General features: G+C 40.8%; 1 protein-coding gene across 1 annotated transcript in view; it reads right to left on the bottom strand.

Annotated features, from left to right (window-relative positions):
* Positions 1-1048: 1048 nt before the first annotated feature.
* DYNC1LI1 (dynein cytoplasmic 1 light intermediate chain 1) overlaps positions 1049-27057 on the bottom strand; it is a 58060-nt gene continuing 32051 nt past the window's right edge. The window contains exons 5-13 of the mRNA XM_048838671.2: positions 26700-26869; positions 22721-22814; positions 18899-19034; positions 18294-18405; positions 10031-10090; positions 9861-9905; positions 8253-8373; positions 6213-6371; positions 1049-3392 (exon numbers count right to left, since the gene is read on the bottom strand). Of these exons, the coding sequence (XP_048694628.1) occupies positions 3280-3392; positions 6213-6371; positions 8253-8373; positions 9861-9905; positions 10031-10090; positions 18294-18405; positions 18899-19034; positions 22721-22814; positions 26700-26869 (1010 nt within the window). The 3' untranslated portion in view covers positions 1049-3279. The remainder of the gene's footprint in view (positions 3393-6212; positions 6372-8252; positions 8374-9860; positions 9906-10030; positions 10091-18293; positions 18406-18898; positions 19035-22720; positions 22815-26699; positions 26870-27057) is intronic.

Raw genomic sequence — 27057 nt, 5'->3', positions numbered from 1 at the left:
TCTCCCTTCCACTAAAGATCCACTTTTTCCTATGAATCCTTCAGGGGGTCTAGTCCTCAACCTATACCCTCTCCACATCTTTCCTTACCTAGTACATATTCTTGTCTGGTGGACTGGAGACTTTTCAGGGTTGGGAATGTGTTGTAGCATTATATTAATAATTAATGGCTTTATTCATTCACTCACATGTTTAGTTGACTTTCTTCTGTATTAGATCAGTTTCCCCATTTATTATAGACAAATTGGAAATCATTTTTTTATTACAGGTTTACAACTTATTGCAGTTACTATATTTTTATGATTTCTAATAAATTATACAATAGTTCCCTCCCCCATAGTTTTCTCCATTCTCCTCCCCCAAACTGTTTTGATCCCTGCCTTACAGAGGTTGATGGGTTCGTTGTTTGTGTACCAGTATGTTTAACTGATAGTACATTTGTGGTGACAGGTTTATAAATTCATATTAAAACTATTCCAGAAAAAAGTGGTTTGGCTAAGATCTTTTTGACAGCTGAAATAGCAAAAGGAAATTAGACTCAAGGAGACATTCTACTCCCATTAGTAGAATGAAAAAATAGATTACTTTGAGTGGCAATTGAGAGTGTTTAATCCCAGTTAGAGGACAATAGCCTCCAGTCTCTTTTTTGTTATAGCTGCTTTATTTTGTTTTTAGTTACAGGAGTTTTGTCATGATTTTATTGTATGTTTAAACAGATGGGTACTGTACAACAGATACAGTTTAAGGGGATTTGGCAACAGCCACTTTAAAAAACCAAGTGTTTAAACTACTTATTTGCAATAGATTTTGATGCATTTTTCCACAGAACATGGTATTTATTTTCTCTAAAAGATGAGGCACAGCACACAGCATCCTTCTACTGCCTTTTCTTTTGTAGCGGATTTGTCCTTGATAAAAAGAGGCTAAGGAATCCTTCAATGCGTATTATTCAAAAGCTTCAAATATGCAGAAATGTGGTTTTAGGTTTTCATGCACTTTAGTACGGAGATTCCATTATAATTTCTTTTTTAAAATAAAGCCCAAAAAATAAACTGTGTAATGGATGTTTATTGAACTCTTTTGAGACATTTGTCCAACTTCACAAAAGGGCCTTTACTTTGATATCAGATATGCTCAAATGAACAGAACTGAAAAGTTTAGAAACCAAAAGTCTCTTCCTTGCAAAAACTAAAACAGTACAAAAATAGTTCTGCAATTTAAACATGCTAAAATCTTAAGTTTCTGCCTTTTAATGAGAGTATGGTGTACCACTAGAATTTAGATAGGAAACACTGGTGATCTCATCAGCAGTATAAGAGCTGTCATGCACATTTTAAATGACTATGTTAAAAAAATTACTGTACATGTGTAAGCACAGTAGTGAATTGTTCAAGGAACAGTGATGCATGCAATGCATCTGTGATTAGAAACCATTTCCTTCTTGATGTATATATTCTATACAGTTATTCCTCAGCAGTTCACATAGTTGGTCAGGAGAGTTGGACCATTATTATGCGTTGCATGGGCAAAATTTTACCATTATTGTACTTTAGATTTATTCCTGATCAGATTATTCAAATGAGATCCCATGTTAAAAATAATTCAATAGATTTGTTCAGAGAAGACAGCTGGTCTCAGATTTTTAGCATTGATAAGCAGCCAATATTTTTAAAAAGTTCCCTGAAGAGCAAGCAATAAAATCAAAGCTAACAAAGCAAAACATTCTAGTATGTTAGTCTCAAGAAAATGAATTTTTGGGGAAATCAGAAAAAAATCTGTATCAAAAGTAGGAACTTAAACAGCAATATCAAGTATAATACCATACCCAGAATAAAAATTATGGATATTAATGTTTTCTCCTAACACTTTTTAGCAGATTTCCAATTAGTAAATTAGGGAAATTGTGTGCATTATACCCACTGTTTTAGTAAAAAAATTGTACACCTATTTAAGAATTGTTAATAAAAATACTCAGGATAATCTTTGAAAGTTGTTCTAATCTCAGTATACCATGAGCTTCGTGGGAGACTTCTCACATTATGTTTATGATCTCAAGTGTTTCTCAAATACTGTGTATTGAAAGCTGAAATAACCAATAAAATGCTAACTTTTCACATGATTCCACAGAGTGCATTGAAAAATCATCAGTGGGATGCTTAGTATATCTGGTGGGCTTTTAAACTAAAGACTAAATCCCTGAAATCTGATGATCGAAGTTTTGCATGTAGGAAGATTAGTACAATGCTGTATTGTATGAGTAGCAGATTCATATTTGTTTCTTCCAGAACTATATCACGTTTTAGGGAAGCTTAAAGCTGGGCCATACTATTATTCACAGAAGGGTGAAAGATAAGAGGGAGGGACGTTTAAGTACCTAGTCTTCAAGAGTGAAACACTAAACATTTTGATTAGCTAATACACATTTTAATACAAGAAAATGCAATGAATTTATTTATATCTGAATGCAGATAATACTTTATTAACTGATCACAGTTTTAATGTCTGATTTAAAACCATAACTAATTTGGGAAACAAGAAGAGGGGATGTTAAAGCTGAGCCATATATACACAGAAAAAAAATCTGGATACTGATAATCTGTACATTTTTTATTCGTTACCTCCGCTTTTTTCTTTACACAAATAGTTTATTCAGTGTCTGAAGTTATCAAATTGGCTAATATTTTAAAGTCTTATGCTGGAATGAAAGTTTAGCACAAGTTTTTGATGCAGTGTAAATCTCAAATGAGATCAGATAGGTTTGCTGTCATATTCCACATGAAGTGTTGAATTTTATGCAGGTTAGTTTATTGTTGGCGCACAAAGTTATAACAACTGATTATCCTCTCTTCCAGCAAAACTAGTAGTTCTATCCCTCAAAGGTTAACCTGTATTAAATTCAACTATAATAAATTGGGAGATCAATATACATTAAGTGCCCATGCTACATGTCATTTTCCAACTCTTTAAGCAGCCTTTAACATTATATGATTAAGTGGACATATGTGCCATTTTACACAATTACACCAACTTTTCAACAAAATCCAGGAATTAGTTAATTCTTTAAATTCCACCGTGAACAGCAGTCCTATATGGTGTGGTATAGTTTTCCATCTGTATTAGCTCCCTTTTGTAAAGCTGGGCAACACATGAAATCAAGACATCAATTGTTTGTCCTTCTCTGAAAAAGTGTTTCAGCTGTCTAGTTCCAGTCACTGAAGGAAGAGGCAGAGGCAAGTTTAAATTATCCCAGAAAACTGAATAAATTGCTTTATTTGGTGTCTTCAAGATGCTTCACCTTCTGTGGGGGAAGTAGGTGTTGTGGGAGAGACCATTTCAGGTTTTCGTGAAATTCTATCCAATTCTGCCTGAACATCGGTCAAGACTGGCTTCTGGCCTGTACAAAAAAAAGCACACAACACTTGGTCATGCTTAAAAATGAAAGGACTTGTTTTCCCACAACTAGGTTATATCTTAAAAACATCCATCAAAAAAAGAGTTACGTTTTCCTGCTTTAATACAATACTAAATAAGTTGTTTCATGCTATCACATTTACAAACTGCAGATAGACTAGAGTAAAGATATAGTAAAACGAGAACATATTTAGTCTGTAGCAATTTTAGACATGTGGGTTACCCTACTGTTTGGCTAACAAGCCATTTTTACAATAGTTCTCTCAAAGTCTTACACTGTATGTGGAAAGCAAATCCTATGAAATCCTAACATAAATGATATACATCTCATCTCCTCAAATTTCTAGGAAGTGTTGACCAATAAATGTTGGGCTCACATTATAAGTATGTATTATTCACACCACATGTTAATGTGTTAAGCACACAATAATACACGGATTTATATTTCAAACAGTTACATGGCCAGAATTGGCCTATGTCTTTCTATAAACCTGTTCACTTATTCTAAGTACCCTTTAACACTTTGCAAAGCTGAAATCAACTTTAGCATTAGAAAATAATGAACTTGACTGATACTGATTTGATCTCGAGTATATTTCATAATGAACGAAAGTGCTCTCAAGTAACTAACTGTACAATTTACCAACGGAAAAAATAAACCCTCTTCACATTCCCAATCGCCTTACCTCCTTCCACACAGGCATGGGGGAAATAGAATTATTTTATCTAGGTTTACATGAAAATTCTTATTTAAAAAGGACCACAGATCCTTAATAGGTCTTAGCCGACTGAGCTTAAAAAGCAGACCAGACCTTTTCAGCTACTGAAGATCTGTGAAATTTCCTGCCCAGAGGAAGCCTATGACCAGTCTTTGCATATGAATCGGAATACACCCCCCACATGGATACTGCCCCCCTCTTCAAATAGGGGCTGGAGATCCTTTGTACCCCTATTCACCAGTTCTCCTTGACTGGGTTGAAGACTCTCTGAATTCCCATCCACGCTCCCGAAGTGGGTATCACAAAGTTGTACTGTAATGCATATGGATAAGATGGCACAAATGCATATGCATACAGTAGAATTAAGGTCAGTGTGACAATCCTCCTTGTATCTAGTGCTGAGTAATGGAGTTTGCAGTCCATATCATAGAATCATAGAATATCAGGGTTGGAAGGGACCTCAGGAGATCATCTAGTCCAACTCCCTGCTCAAAGCACGACCAATCCCCAATTTTTGCCCCAGATCTCTAAATGGCCCCCTCAAGGATTGAACTCACAACCCTGGGTTTAGCAGGCCAATGCTCAAACCACTGAGCTGTCCCTCCCCCCAAATTGATAGGTTTAGCTAGGCTCTCATTCTGTATTCAACAATAAAGGTTTCTGCTTCCGCTTGTCAAAAGTAGTCGTGAGGCAGCTGCAGTGATTAGATGGAGGGTGTTCTGGCATATCTGAAGGCCAGAGTATAAGACCAACAGCTGACAAATTATGCTGCAACCATCATGTACCTCCCACCCCTGAAGATTCTGTGTCTGTGTAGTTCTTTAAGATGTATACCAGTAGGAGCAACACTTTGGGGGCTGTACTATTACCAGACAAGCGTGATAGAGACAGGATCAGCATGTCTCTGTCGCTCTGTAGCTTAAGACTGAGGAAAAAATTCTGTAACTATGATGTGCTCCCCTTAATGAGGACAAAAGTATCACTCCATGGAAGAGAAAGCATCCCTAGGGTAGCTGGCTACTCCAGATAATTCCTGATCAATATGGCCCCAGACTGGAGTCAGAAGGACCAAGATGTCCTGTAGATATGCACTACAATACTTCGTAGCGAGGGTTGTGTGATCAAGACAGCCAATATTCAGAGATCACTGAGGGATTTAAACAACTAGGATTCCCAATCTATGCAGAAGCTACTGATGAAATAGCTGTGCTCATTCTGAATCTTTCCCCTACACACTCTGCAATCAGCCCAGGAAGAGTAGGACTATTACAGTGGTAACTAGAAGTTCCAAGCAGGCGGACCGCCATTTAGTGCTGTACAAACATAAAAAGAGCCCATGCTCCAAAAAGCTTAGAATCATAAAGGACAACAGGTGGATGAAAAGAATGGAAGTGCAGTAGTAAGAGCCTGTTTAACACCGCTAGGAGCACTTGTGTGTGCATGCTAAGTGGGGATGAATGTAGCTAGCATGCTTCCTTTATTTTCTAACACCACAGGCTCATGCAGCAATTACCCAGAAGGGCCTTTTTGCTCTCTTCACCTTCCCTAATAGAAGGGAGAAATCCAGGTGATGAGGAACAAAAGAGGGGACTCAATAGACGGGCATTCATATTACTTATCCTCATTATTCCCCTGCAGGAATGCAAGAGAGTCTCTTGGTCTGTGTTTGTTCTCCCCACAAAAGCTCTGATTCTAGCACACAAACATTGGAAAGCAGCAGATAGAAGATTAAAAACCTCAGAGCCTCACAGTACTAAGGGCTAGCAGATAGGGAACAGGATATTATTCATAAATTTCAATTAGATATAATACAATATGATTTTTCCCCCCAAAAAGCTCAGAGGCTCACAATACAGCCATGACACCCTCCCACATTAAAATCTACTATGATTTCATCTTGGTTTACCATTGTCAGCCTCTCAGATTTTACCATGTCGTTGAGCCATGGATAACGCTGTATATATTGAAGTTGTATTACTTATCTTGCCACATTTCTAACTGCATTTTAACAAATATTGCATGCTAGATTGAAGATATTCCTTGCACAAATGAAAATTCCCATGATGCTTTAGGATTAATCATACCTGACTTTTTTGCTGATGGTGGTAAATTGCTGCCACCACCTCCACTGCCCCCTCCTCCGGGGCTGCCACTGCCAACACCAGGACCGCCTGGGGAACCAGTTTTTTTACTCAGCAAACTATTGAAGAAGTTAGCTAGGACGCCTTCGCTTGTGGCTCCAGCTACATCAAAAAAGTAGAAAGGTATTTTATATATGAAGAACAACATTTTCCAAACAAATGCTGACTACACAGTTGTTTGCAGTGTTGTAGTACTGGGTTTATCCCAGGATATGAGAAAGACAAAGGTGGGTGAGGTAATATCTTTTATTGAATCAACTTCTGTTGGTGGAAGGTACAAGGTTTCAAGCTTCACCGAGCTCTTCTTCAGGTCTGGAGAAGGAAAACCAAGCATTCAAGCTAAACATGAGGTGAGATAGATTGTCTTACAGATATTTGAGACAGGCTGCAAGCAATGGACAAAGTCCAGATATCCATCCCAAACACATTGACAATCTCATTTTTATCCTCACCCATCATAACTTTATATTCAACAACACTTTGTCCAAACCATGTGAACAGCCATGGGTACTAAAATGCCTCCCCAATATGCCAACCTCCTCATGGACCACCTCGAGGAAAATTTCTGTAAAAATGCATCACAAAACCAACAATATACATAAGTGATATTTTCATCTTCTGGACAGATGACCTAAAAACTCCCTCAAAGATTTCCACCACTACTTCAGCAAACACCACCCATCCATCAAACTCTCTCTAGTACATCCCCACACCAGCATCAATTTCCTGGACACCACAATCAACAATGGATTCCTACAGACAACTATATACAATATACATTCAGATCACCCCTGCAAATCCAGCAATCAGCTTTGATACACCCAGAAATCTGGTATCTACAGCCAGGCACTTAGATACCAAAGAATATGCACCGAAGAGAAGCTCTAGGATTCAAAATTTTAACACACTTACCTTCACCAAATGAGGATGCGCCACTAGAGAAAAGTAGATTGCATCATGGAACAGGCCATACAAATATCCCAGAAGAACCTGCTTCAATGCAGGAAAAACAAGCCCACTGACTGCATACCCCTGGTTGTCACTTATCCCACGACAGAACACACACTCCTTGGGATATCATACAGCAATTAAAAGTTATACTTCATGGGGACCACAGTCTGAAATAAATCTTTTCCGAACCCACTTCTGGCATTCAGATAACTCCCCAACCTTGCTAAGCTCATCAGAAGCAAGACAAGGACACGCCAACTCAAAGGAGCATCAGAGACTGCCAAAACAACAGATGCAAAACCTGCATCTTGCCACTGCTACAATGATCAATATTCCCTTCAACACCATACCTTTCTGGATTCATGGCTCCTACACCTCTCTATTAACATACTGGAATATTTGATGCCCTTGATAAAGGTACACCACAACTACATGGGTGAAACCAGACAACCGCTACGCTCTCGAATGAATTCACACAGAAAAGTGATAAGACAAAAAACACTTTACTACCCACGAGCAAACACTTTTCACAAAAGGATCACCCATATCGGAGTTCTCATTTCTTGTCCTCAAAGGAAACCTGTACAACACCTTCAAAAGATGGGCCTGGGAACTTAAATTCATAACTCTGCTGGACACAAAAACCAAGGGTTTTATGGCCCACTACAACAATTGCAACACATCCTGCTGCCTACTAACCCTCCACTGTCCTACAACTTCAGAGGTGTTAATTGCCCACATCATTTTAAGCTGTCTCCCACAACTTTGGTGACCCCTTTATGTTTAATCTGTCCCACCTTATATTTACCTTGAACACTCTGCTTTCCTTCTCCAGACCTAAAGAAGAGCTCTCTGAGGCTCAAAAGCTTGTCCCTTCCAGCAACAGAAGTTGGCCCAACAAAAGATATTACCTCACCCACCTTGTCTCTTACTTCTGTATTTGTTTATACTGACCTAATATGTGTATTTCAAGTGAGCAGTCAAGAATAGCTCATTTATTCCCACTACATTTTCCCTGCACAAGAAATATACCTTTCATATTAGGATCAATTTTTTTTGAGCCGGTAGGGATGGGTGTGACACTGGCCACGTTGGATGTTACTGATCTGTTTGGTGTCCTAGGGGAGCCTCCAGGAACTCTTGGCGAGGCATCCTACACAAAAGAAGATTGATTATTCAAACTATTTTGTGTACTCAACTTCCAGAAATAAACTATAATCTATACAAGCAGAACTATTCAATTACATTTTGCTATTTTTTCCCACTTTTTTTTTTAAAAGGTACATTTCATACTGATCATGTAATTCAATGGAATATTTGTGCCAAAAAATTAATCTGTTTTAAATAAGAAATCATTCAATGCTGTGAGATACACATTTTTACAGAAAAGGAGTACTTGTGACACCTTACAGACTAACAAATTTATCTGAGCATAAGCTTTCATGAGCTACAGCTCACTTCATCGGAATCATACTGTGGAAAATACAGAAGATGTTTATATACATACAAAAATGTCAGGTTTCAGAGTAGCAGCCATGTTAGTCTGTATTCACAAAAAGAAAAGGAGTACTTGTGGCACCTTACAGACTAATCAATTTATTTGAGCATAAGCTTTCGTGAGCTACAACTCACTTTATCCGATGCATTCAGTGGAAAATACAGGGGGGAGATTTATATACATAGAGAACATGAAACAATGGGTGTTACCATACACACTGTAACAAGAATGGTAACACCCATTGTTTCATGTTCTCTATGTATATAAATCTCCCCGCTGTATTTTCCACTGAATGCATCGGATGTGAAGTGAGCTGTAGCTCACGAAAGCTTATGCTCAAATAAATTGGTTAGTCTCTAAGGTGCCACAAGTACTCCTTTTCTTTTTGTGAATACAGACTAACACGGCTGCTACTCAAACCTGACATTTTTACAGAAGTGAGTACGTATAATGCATTAGCAAAGCACTTGAAAGTTAACGAGGAAAAAAACAACAACAACAAAAAAAAACCCCAACCAGTATTGCAACTAAGAACCGCAGTCCAACAACTAGAGACAAGGCACAGGTGGGCACTCCACCCTGATGAGAGAGTAAAGCAGCTCCGGTTGTTTTGGAAACTGCGTTCACTGGTTCATGGAGAAGCTACACCCAGCTCTCCTTAGTATGAAGGCAAGTTGTGGCAAATACGGTGGAAAGAAGAATTTTTATTAAAAGCAAACAGCGTTGAAAATGTTTAGTACTTTCATTGCCTCACAAAAGCAACTTAATAGGTCATATTACTGAGTAGTTGCTTGTCACTTGGAAAAAAAGGTTACAGGAGCGGTCTTATAATTTTTTCCAAATTTGAACTTAAACAAGTAACGAGTTACATTGCTGAACATTTTATATACTAGTTCCAGAAATCCATCTAAAATGTAGGTATATCTGCAAGTGCGCACACTTTGGAGCTCAATTTCATTCTGAGCTTAAGTATTTTTACAGCAATAAGAAAACTGTAGAAAAGCATTAAGAAAAAGCTTGTACATCACAAGTGCTCTTAGCACTGAAGTCCGTGATCTTCTCATCCAAACATGCTATTATATTAATCAAAACTGAAGAATGCACAATTTTCAGTTTCAGTATTTAAAATCTTTGTTACTAACCACTGGCCTTCCAGCTGCAGTAGGTGGCTGTTTCGCTAATAGAGACTGGAAAAAAAACAAAATATTTTAGACATTACTGTTTGCATTTACTGTAACAAGCTCAAACATAAATGTAATTGAACACCACGTTTAAATGAAACTAATTATCTACCAATGCAAAGTAACTCTACCTGCTGCTTCATAAGAAACACTTGATCATCTTCTGCTACTATTTCTTTTTCATGCACAAACTGCAATATAAAAAAAACATTTCAATATGGTTGTGACTGATGTCATTTAAAAACTAGAGGTTGTCTTTTTCTATTTACAAATTAGTATGAGAAGGCACAAAAAATGCAGGAAATGGACTCAAGACAACATCGTCTTCAACCTAAAGCTGTGCTGGTGCTTTACACATTTTCTAATTGTTAACACGAATTATTGTGACTATAAGGTAACTATCTTCACATGCTGCTAGCTGAACATCTTTACCTCAGCATTTATTTTTAAAGCAAGAGACATTGTTAAAGTGTTTTATTTCGTTAACATTTTTATTACAATTAATAGTTTAGACATGCTCTGTGCAAGGCATTTGTCATAAATATAAAGGGAAGGGTAAACACCTTTAAAATCCCTTCTGGCCAGAGGAAAAACCCTTTCACCTGTAAAGGGTTAAGAAGCTAAAGATAACCTTGCTGGCACCTGACCAAAATGACCAATGAGGAGACAAGATACTTTCAAAGCTGGAGGGGGGAAAAAACAAAGGTTCTCTCTGTCTGTGTTGTTTTTATCGGGACCAGAGCAGGAATGCAGATCAGATCTCCTGTAAAGGGCTAATAAGCAATCTAGCTAGAGATGCATTAGATTCTGTTTTGTTTAAATGGCTGATAAAATAAGTTGTGCTGAATGGAATGTATATTTCTGTTTTTGTGTCTTTTTGTAACTTAAGGTTTAGCCTAGAGGGATTCTCTATGTTTTGAATCTGATTATCCTGTAAGGTATTTACCATCCTGATTTTACAGAGGTGTTTCTTTTACTTTTTCTTCAATTAAAATTCTTCTTTTAAGAACCTGATTGCTTTTTCATTGTTCTTAAGATCCAAGGGTTTGGATCTGTGTTCACCTATGGAAATTGGTGAGGATTTTTATCAAACCTTCCCCAGGAAAGGGGGTGTAAGGGTTGGGAGGATTTTAGGGGGAAAGACGTTTCCAAACGGACTCTTTCCCAATAATATACCGGTTAGACATTTGGTGGTGGCAGTGATAAAGTCCAAGGGCAAAAGGTAAAATAGTTTGTACCTTGGGGAAATTTTAACGTAAGCTGGTAAAAGTAAGCTTAGGAGGTTTGCATGCAGGTCCCCACATCTGTACCCTAGAGTTCAGAGTGGGGAAGGAACCTTGACAGCATTGTTACGTACTTAGTACAAAAGTGTTCAGTTTATAGGGTATGATCTTCTCAGACTGGTCAAAGATCTTGAAAATTTGATTTAGACTGAAGAACCTCACAGTATGTCTGGGGACTAGGTAGGTACTGAAATGCCACCATACTTTACCTTCCTCACCTTTCGAGAGCCTCATAAACAAATTTATCCTCACAACCATCTTGTGATCTAGGAAAATATCTGTTTTACAGAGGGAAAATGAAACAGATGTGACCTTCTCAAGGTCACATGAAATTGATAGTAGAGCTGGAAACTGAACCCAGAAATCCTGAGTCCCAGTTCTAAGCCTCAATCACAAGATCACCCTTCCTCACAACAAATCCTCCGGCAGGGCAAAAAGTGTCTTAAAGCAAGTAAAATTTTACTGAGAATCAGGCCTGAAGTCTATATGCATGTAGAAACAGGTGAATTATTTTCTTGAGCACCTGGTATATTATACTACTACTACATATCTTGTCTTTTCCAGGATTGTGCAGATTATAGTGTCACTTTCCCCATTAAGTATTTGTAAGTAGCTCATGCAGTGGGAAGTTGCAGAATAATCCTAAAATATCAGTTTCATTAGGTGAGAGGTAGAGGTACTGGTCTTCAGTTCCCCTCTCCCCTTATTTGTCCTTTGCTTATGGCATCTCCTTGAATAACTGAGACAGAATTATTTATAAAATGTACTAAGCATAGAAAGTTTGCTGTATATGTCGCACATCCAATATAGATTTATCTTCTTGTTTAATTCCTGGCTTTATTTGCCTACTTTTGGTGTTAAATAGGGTTTACAACCATGAGTTTCTACTACAGAATACAGGAAATAGGGAAGAGTTAAGACTTTTTTAATTCATAAGAAATTTATAAAGGCATTTTAAACACTCAGGTTTGCTGAGAGTTAGTACATTCTGAATCTAACTCATAAATCAATGCAATTTAACTTTCCAAAAGAGCAGAAGTTAGATGCAAGCATACGCATCTTTAGAATGCTGTAGCTGTAGTGCTAGAGGAAGACACTTTTAAATACAATGCTCCCATCTGAAGTTTGAATGGAAGCTCATAGTCAAAGATGCTTCAGAGACTACTGGATACCTTTCCAATTTTAATTTGATAAAATATGAAACTGAAACGGATTTAACATTCCTAACCGGATTTTCCTACTAGAAATGAGAAGATAAGTCTGAAAGAAGTCAAGCTGCCTCAGCTTTGCTGTTAAATGTAGTAGCTGGGCTTCTGGCTTCATTTATAGCTACAGCTCATAAAAACTGAACAAAAAAATTTAAAAAGGAGTGAGGGAAAAGTTTAATAAACTTCACAAATGTCATCATCCTCTTTTAAATAGTGGGTGCAGGCATACCACATACATATCTGAGATTATTTGAGGCTGTGATTTCTTAACAGTTTCATAAACACTGGCACAATGGCAAAAAGGCACAACAGGCCTACCTAAATTAGATGTTTTAATGTTGCATTTTATTACATTATATGAGGTCCATTCAATTTGCCTGCTTTTGAAAAAAAATCTGAGTTAGTAAACTGTTTTGGGGGCATATTATAATGAAAATGTTGACCTATAATGTTTGGTCCCATTTGGAAACTAAAGATGTATCTGTATATCTTGGAAAATACATTACAACTGCACCAGTAAACGAGCATAAGAGATTTATGTTTCTCTGAGTATGGCAGCAACTTTAATGGTTTAACTGCCATAGTTTGGCAAAGCAAAGCATCAAACTTCAGTGAATATCTACAAAGGAAATGTAATGGAGGAGTGTTAACAAGGCCACTTTACCTTGAATGCTCCCTTGAAATCTGATAATTACTCATGCTAAAAAACCCCCCAAAACAAACAGTTACTCACCTTCTTGTAACTCTTGTTCTTCGAGATGTTCATGTCCAGTCTAATCAGGTGTGTGCGCACACGCACAGCAGCCTGAAGATTCCCCCCCAGCAGTATCCGTCAGGTCGGTCTGGGCACCCTCTGGAGTGGTGCCATCATTGTGCTCAACATAGGGCCCTAGTAAGTTCCCACCCCCTCAGTTCCTTCTTGCTGGCTACTCCAACAGAGGGGTAGGCGGGTGGGTATTGGAATGGACATGAACAACACATCTTGAAGAACAACTTTTTTCTTCAAGTGCTTGTTCACGTCAATTCCAATCAGGGGACTCCCAAGCCTAAATTCAGGAGGCAGTGTCAGAGCTGTCCACTGACTGGAGCACTGCTCTACCAAAGGCCGCATCATCTCTGGCCTGCTGGGTAATCACATAATGTGCGGTGAAAGTACGTATGGAGGACCACGTCGCCACTCTGCATATTTCCTGGGTCAGGACTTGCACCAAGAACGCTGCTGAAGAAGCTTGCGCCCTAATGGAGTGCGCTGTGAGCGGAGGGGCAGGCAACTCTACCAGGTTATAGCATTCACGGTTGCATGGCATGATCCACGAGGAAATTCACTGGGAGGAGAACAGAAGACCCTTCATCCTGTCTGCCACAGCCACAAACAGTTGAATGGACTTCCTAAACGGTTTCGTTCTTTCCATGTAAAAGGCTAGCGCTCTCTGGACATCCAATGAGTGAAGCCTCTGCTCTCTGCCGCTTGAGTATGACTTATGATAGAACACTGGGAAGAAGACGTCCTGGTTGATGTGAAACTGGGAGACAACCTTCAGGAGGAAAGCTGGATGTGGCCTGAGCCGAACCTTGTCCTTATCGAACACTGTGTAAGGGAGCTCTGATGTTAGGGCCTCGAGCTCAGACACCCTCCTGGCTGAGGTTATCGCTACCAGAAACGCCACGACAGGTAGAACAGGGAACACGTCGCCAGTGGTTCAAAGGAGGACCACCCATCAATTCGGAAAGGACTAGATTGAGGTCTCAGGTCAGGGTCGGCTGCTGGACGTGCAGACATGGCCTGTCAAGACTTTTCAGGAAATGGCTGACCATAGGGTTAGCAAACACTGATCAGTCCTCTGAACCTGGATGGAAAGCAGAGGTGGCGGACACGTAAACTCTTATTGATGACACAGTCCCTGCAGCTTGAGATGGAGAAGGTAGTCCAGTATGAGTGGTATAGAGACAAGCATCTGGGACGAGTGATGCTGTGCCAACCAGAATGAGAATCTCTTCCACTTTGCAAAGTAGGTAGCCCTGGTGGAGGGTTTCCTACTGCCAAGGAGGACTTGTCTAACTGGGTCTAAGCAGGAGAGCTCTGTGGGGTTCAGTCATGGCACTTCCATGCCGTGGGGTGCAACGACTAGAGGTTCAGGGGCTGCAGATGGTGGTGATCCTGAGTTATTAAGTCCAAGAGGAGCAGCAAGGTAACTGGGGCTTCCATGGACATTTCTAGGAGAGATGTGTACCAGTGTTGGTGGGGCCAGGCTGGAGCTATCAATATCACTGAAGTCTCTTCCGTCCATATCTTGAGGAGCACCTTGTGAACGAGACAGATGGTCAGGAACGTGTAAACAAGTTGGCCTCCCCATGGGAGAACGCATGTGTTCGCGAGGCAGCCCACTCTGTGATTCAGGAAGGAGCAAAAAACTGTCGGCACTTCCTGTTGCATCGCCTGGCAAACAGATCCATCTGGGGAAAGTCGCAGCATTGGAAGATTGAGTTCGCAATGTCCGGGCATAGGACCACTCGTGGCCGTGAAAAGACCTGTGGAACTCGTTCTGTACTCCTGGGAGGTACGATGCTTGCAGGTGTATCAAATGAGCTACACAAAAATCCATAGTGTGAGGCGCATGCACCCCTGTTTGTTGATATAGAACATCACCATGGTGTTGTCTGTCATGACTGATACACATCTCCCTGCCAAGTGGGCTCGGAAAGTCTGGCATGCCAGACGCACTCCGACTGATGCGGAGAGCGAGTTCTGCCTGAGACCAGAGGCCTTGTGTCCTGAAGTCTCTCAGATGTGCTCCCCAGCCCAAGTCTGGAGCATCCATCACTAGCGAGAGGGATGGCTGAGCACCGGTGAAGGGGACCCCTGCACACACTACCTGTGGGTTGAGCCACCACTGGAAAGAGTTGAGGACAAGGCGAGGCAGAGTTACAACCCTGTCCAAACTGTCCCGAGCCGGCCAATACACCAAGGCTAGCCACGATGGGAGAGGCCGGCGTCTGAGCCTGGTAACATAGGTACAAGAAGGGGTTGCGATGGTGGCAGCGTCAGGGAGCCATGGAGCTACTCCCGATCCTGCTGATACCAACAGCACTGGAGGTGGTATGAAAGTGGCCAAAGCCACCGATGCTGCCCTGGAATGCAACCCTTGGTGAAAGGCCCAGGGAGTCCAAAAGGGCCACTGTGCTGGGGACTGCCACTGTATGGACCATGGTGCTGGTCTTGTGAGGACCTGAACCATCTACTTGTGATCCTACGAAATCGATACGAGTCCGACTCAGAGGTCTCAGAAAAGGATGACCACGGAGGAGCGGTATTTCGAGGCGTCCAGGGTCCGCACCGAGGGCTCGGGGACCGACTAAGCTGCTGACCCTGTTCTGGCGCCGGGGAGCAGTGCAGCGGGGATGGAGACTGCCAGGCCATCATTGCAGGCTTTCCCCTTGATGGTGCCGGGGGGAGCGACCAGTGCTGGCGACCTCTCCCGTCTAGGTGGGGAGAACGGTGCTGTGAGCTGGAGCTGGTCCTGGGCTGCCTCACACATCTCCGGGGTCAACGGGAGGTGAAGTTGTCGGCTTGGCCTCGGCCAGTGAGAAGTGTCCGGACTCGACCGCCCTTCCACGGGGCAGGAGTCGACGCGACCGTCTCTGGCAGCGAAGCTGATGTAGTGTGGCCCAGCGCGGGTCTCACAATGGCCAGCTCCTTGGGTCTAGCCTGGGGGGAAGTGGCCCTCTTCTGCGGCACTGATGATTGAGACCAATGCCTGCCTGCGGCATGTGAGCCACAAGTGGAGCCATGACAGTGCCAAGAGTCCTTGTCTTTACTCAGCACTGATCCCCGTGCCAACGGTGCTGGGGCACTGCATACTGAGGAGGTATTTGGTGCCGGGTCCGCCAATCCAGGGTCGGACTGGGGCTGGAGTGCCACTTCCATTAGTACGATCTTCAGGCACTGATCTCTAACCTTCAGTGTCCTGGGGCGAAACCCCCTGCAGATCCTACAGCGATCCTTTTGATCCTTCGAACACAAAGTTTGAGGATTGCTTCTGGGCATACACTTGCCGCAGACCTCACAGACTTTGAAGCAAGGAGACCACGGCATGCCCTAGCACCTGGATAGCACTGGAGAGGAAACCCCTCCAAAGGAAACCTAAGCAAAGTACCTACTAACTACTTAACACTAACTACAGAACTAATGAAAACTATATACAGACTGCCAAATGCGCTTGTCACAACAAGAGCAAGGGGAAGTTCCAGCTAACTGTCACGGGTGGTAAGAAGGGAATGAGGGGGTGGTGGGTCGGTACTGAGTGACATGATGGCACCACACTATGGGGCGCTCAGACAGATTTGATGGATATTGCTAGGAAAAATCTTCTGGCTGCCGCGTGCGCACGCACACACACCTGATTGGAATTGACATGAACAAGCACTCGAAGAAGAACAATCTGTTCCATCTTGTATTTAGCTGTGACACTCTTGGTATGTCTACACTGCAACTAGACACTTACAGCTGGCCCAGGCCAGCTGGCTCTGGCTTATGGGGCTCAGGCTGTGGGGCTGTAGTGGAGACTTTCCTGCTCAGGTTGCTGCCCAAGCTCTGGGATCCTCCCATCTTGCAGGATCCTGGAGCCCAGGGGTCTTCACTAAATTAAATAGCCCAACTGCCCAAGCCCTGAGAACCAGAGACAGCTAGCATGGGCCAGCCGAGGGTTTTTAATTGCAATGTAGACATTCCTCCAGAGTAAGTTTCCTAGACCTGAAGAGGTCTGAATAACCTCGAAACCTTGTCTCTCTCACCAAAAGGAGTTGGTCCAATAAAAGATATTATCTCACCCACTTTGTCTCGCTAACTAAGAAGCAACTAAATCAAGAAGTTTTCTATTTACATCTTCAGTGTTTCTATAATGTGGATCTTAAATCAATGAGCCAGGGATACGTTAGCATTTGGAGAAGACCGCTGTTATAGATTACACTTTTGGGGAGAAGGGAAGACACCAGCCACCCTGACTCACTACTGAGTTTATAGTTTGAGATTATGAGGTCAGTAACTGACACCTGGGGCACTGCAGCCTGATTTAGTTTGGTTCCATACACCCCAATGGCTAAATGATTTTACCCCCTGTATCTTTTTCTACTGGTGAAGAGAACAGAAGGGTTTTTAAATAGCTATTTTACCAGGTAATCCTAGACATTTTAAGAGGTGGGCTTTAAGGTTGTATTTCTGAATTTTCATCAACAGTTTTCCTTTATTCTGAAGAAAGTTCTACAGAGAATAATGGCAATAGGGAGAGAGCTAGAATTAAGATAAACTGAGACTTGTGTATGCAGATTTCTTAACTATGTCTGAACATAGGACATAGATCCTACCTGGAAGGCTGTTCCTTCATTTTCACCACATCCACCATCCAGAGGATTGTCTACAGATCCAGTTCAAGTCACCTCCATGAAGGTAGAGGCATAAGAATACAACCCATCATGAACAGTTTGAGTTAGATGTTTATGCCACTTCCAAAGCTGCTGTTGGAACCAGCACCTGCTCAGATTGAGCAAAATAAGCCAGATACTGAGGGGAGTGGTGTGCTATATGCAGCAACACCCATCTGTTTCTTCCTCTCCATGTTGCACAGCAACTAACTATAACAACGCAAACAGTAAGTAATGAAAGCTTGTTACTGGTGGCTTTCAAGAGGAAGCAGAAAGCAAACTGGGTAACTCACATAAGGAAGGTAACCAGAAAACGAACAATAAGTGGTTAATAAGCATGTGTCATTTGTGGTTAATAAGCATGGGGTAGCCAACCAAGGGAAGGGAGAAATGCTCTAAAATATGGCAACCAAGACGCAACGTCTGTTATATTCCTACACGTTAACAAAACAGGTTTCCTTTGAAAGATACTGAAATCAAATTACCTTTCTGACAGGTGGTTTTGTTATGATATCTTCAAAACTGTCATCTGCTTTTAGTGTCTGAAAGTTTTCATGTAGTATTCCTATCTTCTTGTCATTATCCCATCCTGCAGGGCTTAAGGTAAACAAATACAGACATTGATCTTCAAATTTAAATATTCACTTGGTTGTTCCCTAATACCCAATATCAACCTGTGGATAAAGATTACCATTGTTGAAAACCAAAACAAAAGTTTTAATAACTGCCTTCTTCTACATCAGCCAGTGATTAGCAGCATCAGCTATCTGAAGTATTTTTATTTTGCTCAGTGTAATACATTGGAGAAGTGATTTTCTCCTGGTGGAACATTCCACTTTAAAAATTGGCTTGACACTTCCTCCCTCCAAAACAGTGTCTGCTCACCAACAGTTTTAACCCATTAACTAACAATCCAGAAAAACCCAAACTTGTTCTTACTGTGAATTTGTAACACTTAACACACAAATTTAGTGAATGTTAATGTTGAAACAAAATCGAAATAGCTTTATAGAACTACTCTTATATACACTATACTGTGTAGATACAAATGTATACATGAATGAATATTTAATAATTAAGATAAACTTACATAAATACTGCATCTTTTTCCACAACAGCAGCAGATACATTAAAAGGAAATCCATATAATTTCTGGACAATATATCTATACACTAAATCAATATTTTTATTTTCCTTTACTGAAGTGTAAATAAGCGCTGCACCATCTGAACACATTTGTTAAAAGAAAATCAGGAGTTTTATTAGCTCAAGCTAACAGTTAACTAATCTTTTTAGAACACTGCTCACTGTTTCCAAAAGCAAATTTTATAACCGCTAGAACTATTCAAAGAAAATTTCTATTTGAAACTAACCTTAATTTTATAAACTCATTTAGAGACTGAAAAAGCCAGACAAAATAAATACCTCTACTCAGCAAGTCAATTGTACATTGTAGCTTTTATAGCAGCAACAGGCTCTTCTAACTCCCCAAAGAAAAGCCCACAATGCTACCACAACATTCATGGTAAACTATCAAAGTTGGTTATCTCAAAAGTACTAAACGAACCAGCAGATATTGCCAAAGTCCTCTTAATTCCTCCTAGAAATTCTTTTTAAAGGAGCAGAGTTGTACCGTATAAAATGAAGGTATACGTTTCCCTATACGGGGTGAGTATAATGCCAACACAGATGTGCAGTTAGCTGATGTGTCTGCCAACACCAATATGACACTAAGATGGTGTTGCTCTTTCAGAGTCTTTAAAGTTTTTAATTATGAAATTTCTCTAAATAGCGGTATATCAGTCTTTAAATTATGTAACAAATATTAAGAAAAATGTTTAACACTTAAAGTGCTTTGTCCTCTCTAAGTGCTCTACAGAATCATGAAATAATGTTGGAAGTATTTAGAGAGTCTGGCAAACTTAAAACAATTGAAACTTGGATATTAGAAGCTGAATATCTCCAAAAAAGGTAAAGGGCACATTTCAGTATGTGTAGTTCAACTCATAAAACTTTCCTTTTTCATAATGACCAGGAAAATATCCAGTGGGATTTCTAATACCTATTTGATAGATTTATATCCTATATTTAAAAAACCTCAAGTTATACACATAGGAGTATAGTTACATAAACTAGCTATCACTTAATATCCTCCCTTCCACCTTTTTGGTTATATCCATTTGTATTGTACTGGGTGTTAATTCTACAATTTGGTCTGCTGGCATAGATCCCAACTGGAGGATGGGGTCTTAAATTATAAACTGCTTGGGGCAGGCACTGTGCCAATCCTGACTGGGGTCTCAAGTTCTTGAACTATAATTTGTCCACAAATGCTAACTTCTCTACAATCTTGTCGACACTACCTTTCTTAACATTGCCCTTCACTGCAGCTCCAATGCTGGTATAATAGTGCGGACAAGCTGCTGGAATTTTAAATGTCCTCTAGACCTGCTCTTTGCAAGGTTAGATGACTAGGGGTAAAATTGTGTATAGTACAGTTGAATCTCAGAGTTACCACAGATGCGTCCGAGCATGGTGTGGGAGCAGTTTTAATGCAGAAAGGACCTGATCAAGAATTCCACCCTGTAGTGTTTCTCAGCAAAAAACTGTCTGAGAGGGAAAGCAACTGGTCAGTCACTGAAAAAGAATGTTACGCCATTGTCTACGCTCTGGAAAAGCTACGCCCATATGTTTGGGGACGGCGTTTCCACCTGCAAACCGACCATGCTGCACTGAAGTGGCTTCACACCGTCAAGGAAACTAACAAAAAACTTCTTCGGTGGAGTTTAGCTCTCCAAGATTTTGATTTCGACGTCCAACACATCTCAGGAGCTTCTAACAAAGTGGCTGATGCACTCTCCCGTGAAAGTTTCCCAGAATCAACTGGTTAAAATCGTCCTTGAGATGTGGAAAATATTGTTAGTCTTTATGTACTTGGTAGTATGTTTAGAGATGCATGTGTCTTATTAACTCTGTTTTTCCTAGAGCTCCAGGAAGAAATCCCAGCCAGTGTTTCACCCTAGCTGAGATTTGGGGGGCGTGTCATAAATATAAAGGGAAGGGTAAACCCCTTTGAAATCCCTCCTGGCCAGGGGAAAGCTCCTCTCACCTGTAAAGGGTTAAGAAGCTAAAGGTAACCTTGCTGGCACCTGACCAAAATGACCAATGAGGAGATAAGATACTTTCAAAAGCTGGGAGGAGGGAGAGGAACAAAGGGTCTGTGTGCTGCTTCTTGCCAGAGACAGAACAGGAATGGAGTCTTAGAACTTTTAGTAAGTAATCTAGCTAGGTATGTGTTAGATTATGATTTCTTTAAATGGCTGAGAAAAGAATTGTGCTGAATAGAATAACTATTTCTGTCTGTGTATCTTTTTTGTAACTTAAGCTTTTGCCTAGAGGGGTTCTCTATGTTTTTGAATCTAATTACCCTGTAAGATATCTACCATCCTGATTTTACAGGGGGGATTTCTTTATTTCTATTTACTTCTATTTTTTATTAAAAGTCTTCTTGTAAAAAACTGACTGCTTTTTCATTGTTCTTAGATCCAAGGGTTTGGGTCTGTGGTCACCTATGCAAATTGGTGAGGCTTTTTATCCAACATTTCCCAGGAAAGGGGGGGTGCAAGTGTTGGGAGGATTGTTCATTGTTCTTAAGATCCAAGGGTCTGGGTCTGTAGTCACCTAGGCAAATTGGTGAGGCTTTTTACCAAACCTTGTCCAGGAAGTGGGGTGCAAGGTTTTGGGAAGTATTTTGGGGGGACAGACGCGTCCAAACAGCTCTTCCCCAGTAACCAGTAATTGTTTGGTGGTGGTAGCGGCCATTCCAAGGATAACGGGTGTAATATTTTGTACCTTGGGGAAGTTTTGACCTAAGCTGGTAAAGATAAGCTTAGGAGGTTTTTCATGCAGGTCCCCACATCTGTACCCTAGAGTTCAGAGTGGGGGAGGAACCTTGACAGAAACTGAGGTTGTTCATAACTCTGAAATGTTTGTAACTCTGAAAAAACGTTATGGTTGTAAACTTCTAAAAGTTTACAACTGCACATTGACCTCATACAGCTTTGAAACTTTACTATGAAGAAAAATGCTGCTTTCCCTTTATTTTTTTAGTTTATGTTTAACATGGTACTGTATTTACCCTTTTTTTTTTTTTGGTCTCTGCTGCTGCCTGATAGCATACTTCTGGTTCCAAATGAGGTATGTGGTTGACTGGTCAGTTCGTAACTCAGATTCTACAGTAATGTTCCCATTTGTGTTAGAACAATGTTGGGAACTTAAGAAAAATGCTGACACTCAGCTTGAGCATGAGCTCTGTATCCACATGCCTCTAAGGTAAGCAAAGCCAGCTTATCCTTCCACGTAGAGTTATGCATTTTTCCTACATCTTTAATATTTGAAAAGTCTTGGAGAACTATTCAGTATTGCAAAAGACTGATCCAATAGTCAGGCCAAAATGATTACATGCCTTATAATCAAGTGTACTTGAAGTATATTCAAATGTAAACTGAAGTGAGAATTATCTTGCTGTTGGTAGGCTATTTCAGGGATCATCTTAAACTCAGTTTTAGGGCAACTATTCAGCATTTGATTATGAAAGGGTTAGTGAAAGGAAATCTAGGAAGCCATGGACAAGAAGGTATGCTGGACTTCTCTTCCCGATACCCCTGTTTAAAAAAAATAAATAAATAAAAAATCCACAACACTTGACAGTATAAAGAAGGTTAAACCTGACATGGCCCAGCATAACAGAATCTTCCCTAGGGACCTCGGTTCAGTTAAACCAGTCACTCAGTGATGGACTCAGGCTAGGTCCTAGAATAACTGTGTTCAAGCCACATAAGTTTGTCACAATTTGGATCTTATAAGGATTACAGATATGCCATTATTACGCATTTCAAACTTTAAAGGATACATTGTAAACAAAATCGTCGGATATGTGACTGAATGAAGTCAAAGTGTTCATCTCTGTAGTCATGTTCTTTTTCCAGGAGACTAATGGCATCACACTGTCAAGTTAAAAAACAACAAGCAAGCAATATTGCATGTTCAGCATCTTTTAAAAATAGCAATGTTGTTACTCCTCTAGTTAGCAGATAAAAAACAAAAGAAAACCTATAAAGACATTTAATCACCTAAACGGAACAAATTAAGGAACACATTTTTGAACCTACAGCTGATGCAGGCAACATTAAAACCAGCACTAAAGGCAGGGAGTTACAACTGGCTATGGAATGGCAAGAATTGCAAGTTTTTCAGCTGCAGTGAAAGACTCACTAGAGGCCTGTATGGATACAAAAACATGTATCCGCATCTGTGGATTTGCAGGGCTCTACACCGTCACCAGGCTGCGGCTCTAAGAGGCAACCCCTGTCCCTGGCCGGAGCTGGGTTGGGGACAGCCGTGCAGAGGCCGCGCAGAGTCACGGATCCTCCACCTGCCCTTGGCCGGGCAGGGACACAGCCATGGCCTGCTCTCAGGCTCTGCCCTCCCCCCACACACCTCAGGCAAGTGGAGGGTTCGCTGTGGCTCCCCAGCTGGGCTCCATGCTGGCCTGGCTTGGGGGGAGGGGGAGGTGACCTGTGGAGCTGCTTGGGCTCCCTGCCGAGGGCAGCTGGAGCATCCGCCGTGGCTCCCCACAGCTGCCCACCCAGCTCTTACAATGGCTGGGCTGGGCTGCGACTCCGAGAGCTGCCCATCCTGGCCAGAGCCGGGTCAGGAAAAGCTGTGCTGGCAGCTGTGGGGAGCCTGGGTCATGCCACCTGCCCTAGGCGGGGGGCCTGATCAGCCCCCAGCTCGTGTCCCTGCCCCCCCCAGCTCCCTGCCCAGGGCAGGTGGAGGGTCCGCACCATGGTTCCCCACAGCTGCCTGCCTGGCTTTTACTGTCGGAGCCATGCACAAATACAAAATTTGTATCCCCATCTGCGTTATCCACAGAAACGATCCACGGATATAAAGCAGATACCCACAGATTTGCAGGGCTCTAAGAATCACACAGTGGAGGACTGCACCTATGCTGAAATCAAAACATGGTACTCTCTGCAGTGGGTTTAGCTATTGTAGTATCAGGGCCAACGAAACACCTAGACATACAAAAATGCTATCTAGCTCTGCAATCAAAAAAAACCCAAAACACACACACACCCCACAACAAACAAACAAGGTTTTGACTAAAAAAATTAAAGCACTGGCCAAGTGGTGAACTGACAGTAATAGCTTATTCCCTCATTCCCTGAGATAGGACAAACTGAAAATACAGCTTGCTTATGCCCATGGCCATTGAAGGGCCAAAAGGAAATGGATCCCAAGAGAACCATACCCAAATCTACCTTGCTAAGAAGGTGGGTTACTCAACTACTTATGAAAGTTAGGGAGAAGAGATATATCAGAAGAATCCTAAAAACTGAGCAAATTAGTTGAAACAATAGTAAAGAATAAAACTGTCAGGCACACAGAAGAACAAATTGTTGGGCAAAAGTCAACATGGTTTCTGTAAAGGCAAATCAGGTCTTACTAATCTACCAGAGTTCTTTGAAGGGGTTAACAAACATGTGGACAAGGGGGATCCAGTGGACATAGTGTACTTAGATTTCCAGAAAGCCTTTGACAAGGTCCCTCAAAGGTTCTTACGTAAACTAAGTAGTCAGGGGATAAGAGGGAAGTTCCTTTCATGGATTGAGAACTGGTTAAAAGACAGGGAACAAAGGGTAGGAATAAATGGTAAATTTTCAGAATTGAGAGGGGTAACTAGTGGTGTTCCCCAAGGGTCAATCCTAGGACCAATCCTATTCAACTTATTCATAAATGATCTGGGGTAAACAGAGAGGTGGCAAAGTTTGCAGATGATACTAAACTGCTCAAGATAGTTAAGACCAAAGCAGACTGTGAAGAACTTCAAAAAGATCTCACAAAACTAGGTAACTGGGCAACAAAATGGCAAATGAAATTTAATGTGGATAAACGTAGAGTAATGCACTTTGGAAAAAACCACCCCAATTATACATACAATATGATGGGGGCTAATTTAGCTACAACTAATCAGGAGAAAGTTCTTGGAGTCATCGTGGATAGTTCTCTGAAGACGTCCACGCAGCGTGCAGTGGCAGTCAAAAAAGCAAACGGGATGTTAGGAATCATAAAAAAGGGATAGAGAATAAGACGGAGAATATCTTATTGCCCTTATATAAATCCATGGTACGCCCACACCTTGAATACTGCGTACAGATGTGGTCCCCTCATCTCAAAAAAGATATACTGGCATTAGAAAAGGTTCAGAAAAAGGCAACTAAAATTATTAGGGGTTTGGAACGGGTCCCATATGAGGACAGATTAAAGAGGCTAGGACTTTTCAGCCTGGAAAAGAGGAGACTAAGGGGGGATATGATAGCGGTATATAAAATCATGAGTGGTGTGGAGAAAGTGAATAAGGAAAAATTATTTACTTGTTCCCATAAGAACTAGGGGCCACCAAATGAAATTAATGGGCAGTATGTTTAAAACAAATAAAAGGAAGTTCTTCTTTACACAGCACACAGTCAACCTGTGGAACTCCTTGCCTGAGGAGGTTGTGAAGGCTAGGACTATAACAGGGTTTAAAAAGAGAACTGGATAAATTCATGGAGGTTAAGTCCATTAATGGCTATTAGTCAGGATGGGTAAGGAATGGTGTCCCTAGCCTCTGTTTGTCAGAGGGTGGAGATGGATGGCAGGAGAGAGGTCACTCGATCATTACCTGTTAGGTTCGCTCCCTCTTGGGCGCCTGGCATTGGCCACTGTCGGTAGACAGGATACTGGTCTGGATAGACCTTTGGTCTGACCCAGTATGGCCATTCTTATGTTCTTTCTTATGAAATATTAATGCAGAAACACCTAAACTACTAACCAAAGAACTCAACTCAGTTTTTTTGCAATCCTCTCCATTTACAGAGGGAGATCAGAGTACATGAAAATGTGCCAAGTCAATTTTAACAAGTTCAGCAAGATGTAAAAATCCTACCCAAAAGATGGAATTGTATTTGTGTAATTTGTTTTAAAGAAACCCTGTAGATGTGGATGTAGATGTGGTGATGGTGGCATTTTCTGTAGCCATGTCAGATTTATTTTGGAAAGCCGAGGCACATCACAGAACTGTTTCTGTTAGCAGAAGTGAACCAATCAGTCATTAAATGAGAATTCAACTTCCTGGTCTGCGCGCTCATGTGTGCGCGCACTCACACAAAAAGGTGAAAATCTGCTTGACTAACAGATGTACCACGAGTATGAATCAGTCTCAAGGGATAACTATTTTGATATAGCTCAGAATACGTTTGTTTTTTTTTATTTGCAAAATTTGGTTCTTCTGCTCTTGATACCAATGTCTTTGAATACTATGCTCATTTTGCTTGATTAAATCAATCTTCATAAGATTCACTAGAATTAGGATGATAGAGATGTTAACAAGGTATTTTTTTAATTTATAAATTGATGACCTGCCTATGATCAAGTACTGTCAGCTGCTTTTAGTTACATCTTACACATCTAACCTGAGGACATAAAAGTAAACCAATTACTAAGACTTCAGGAAAAATCTAAAATTTGGAAATTCCTGACTTTAGAATGCTTGATTTGCAACATATCTGAAGTAAAAGAATACAAAAACTAGCATCTCATGTCTAGATATCTTTGTTTACTAGCATCAACGTTCAGAAAAGTGTTAATTCATTTCAAGGGAGAAAAATGCCTAGGCTCCACAAAAAGTGGCTCTTAAAAAATTCTTATCAGGGAAAAAACAAAGTATTCAGAATGCAGAGTGCTTTTTTCAGTTTAGAAAAGCCAAATATTGTCAGCCACCCGTAACCAGAAGCACAGTTTTAAAGTAAAATATACAAAAACAATTCTAAAAACCTGAAACAAACCTTTGTACAAACTACTACTACTGGAATGCCTAAGTTACATGTTAGCGTATCTGCACCCAACGGCAAAATCACACTGTCATCTTTGTCTTCTTGTATTGACATATTTCTTCTTTGTGGAGAAGCTGGAAAATCCTCTCCTGGTTCTATATATTCTTGGAAATCTCTTACCACTGAAATGAAAGAAAAATATTTATCTATAATGGCAGCCACTTATTTCAACAATAATTATTCCCATTGCCAAAATCCACTTACTGTACACTATATAGTAAGTGTTTGTTCATGTTTAAAAAGCTCAACAAAAATGCATGAAATGCTGCCAATAACGATTGGCCTGAGCAGTGCAGAAGAATACTAGTAA

The sequence above is a fragment of the Caretta caretta genome, chromosome 2, assembly GCF_965140235.1.
Source record: "Caretta caretta isolate rCarCar2 chromosome 2, rCarCar1.hap1, whole genome shotgun sequence".
Classification (NCBI taxonomy): Eukaryota; Metazoa; Chordata; order Testudines; family Cheloniidae; genus Caretta; species Caretta caretta.
Note: the sequence above shows the minus strand (reverse complement) of the source record. Positions and strands in the feature narration are given on the sequence as shown.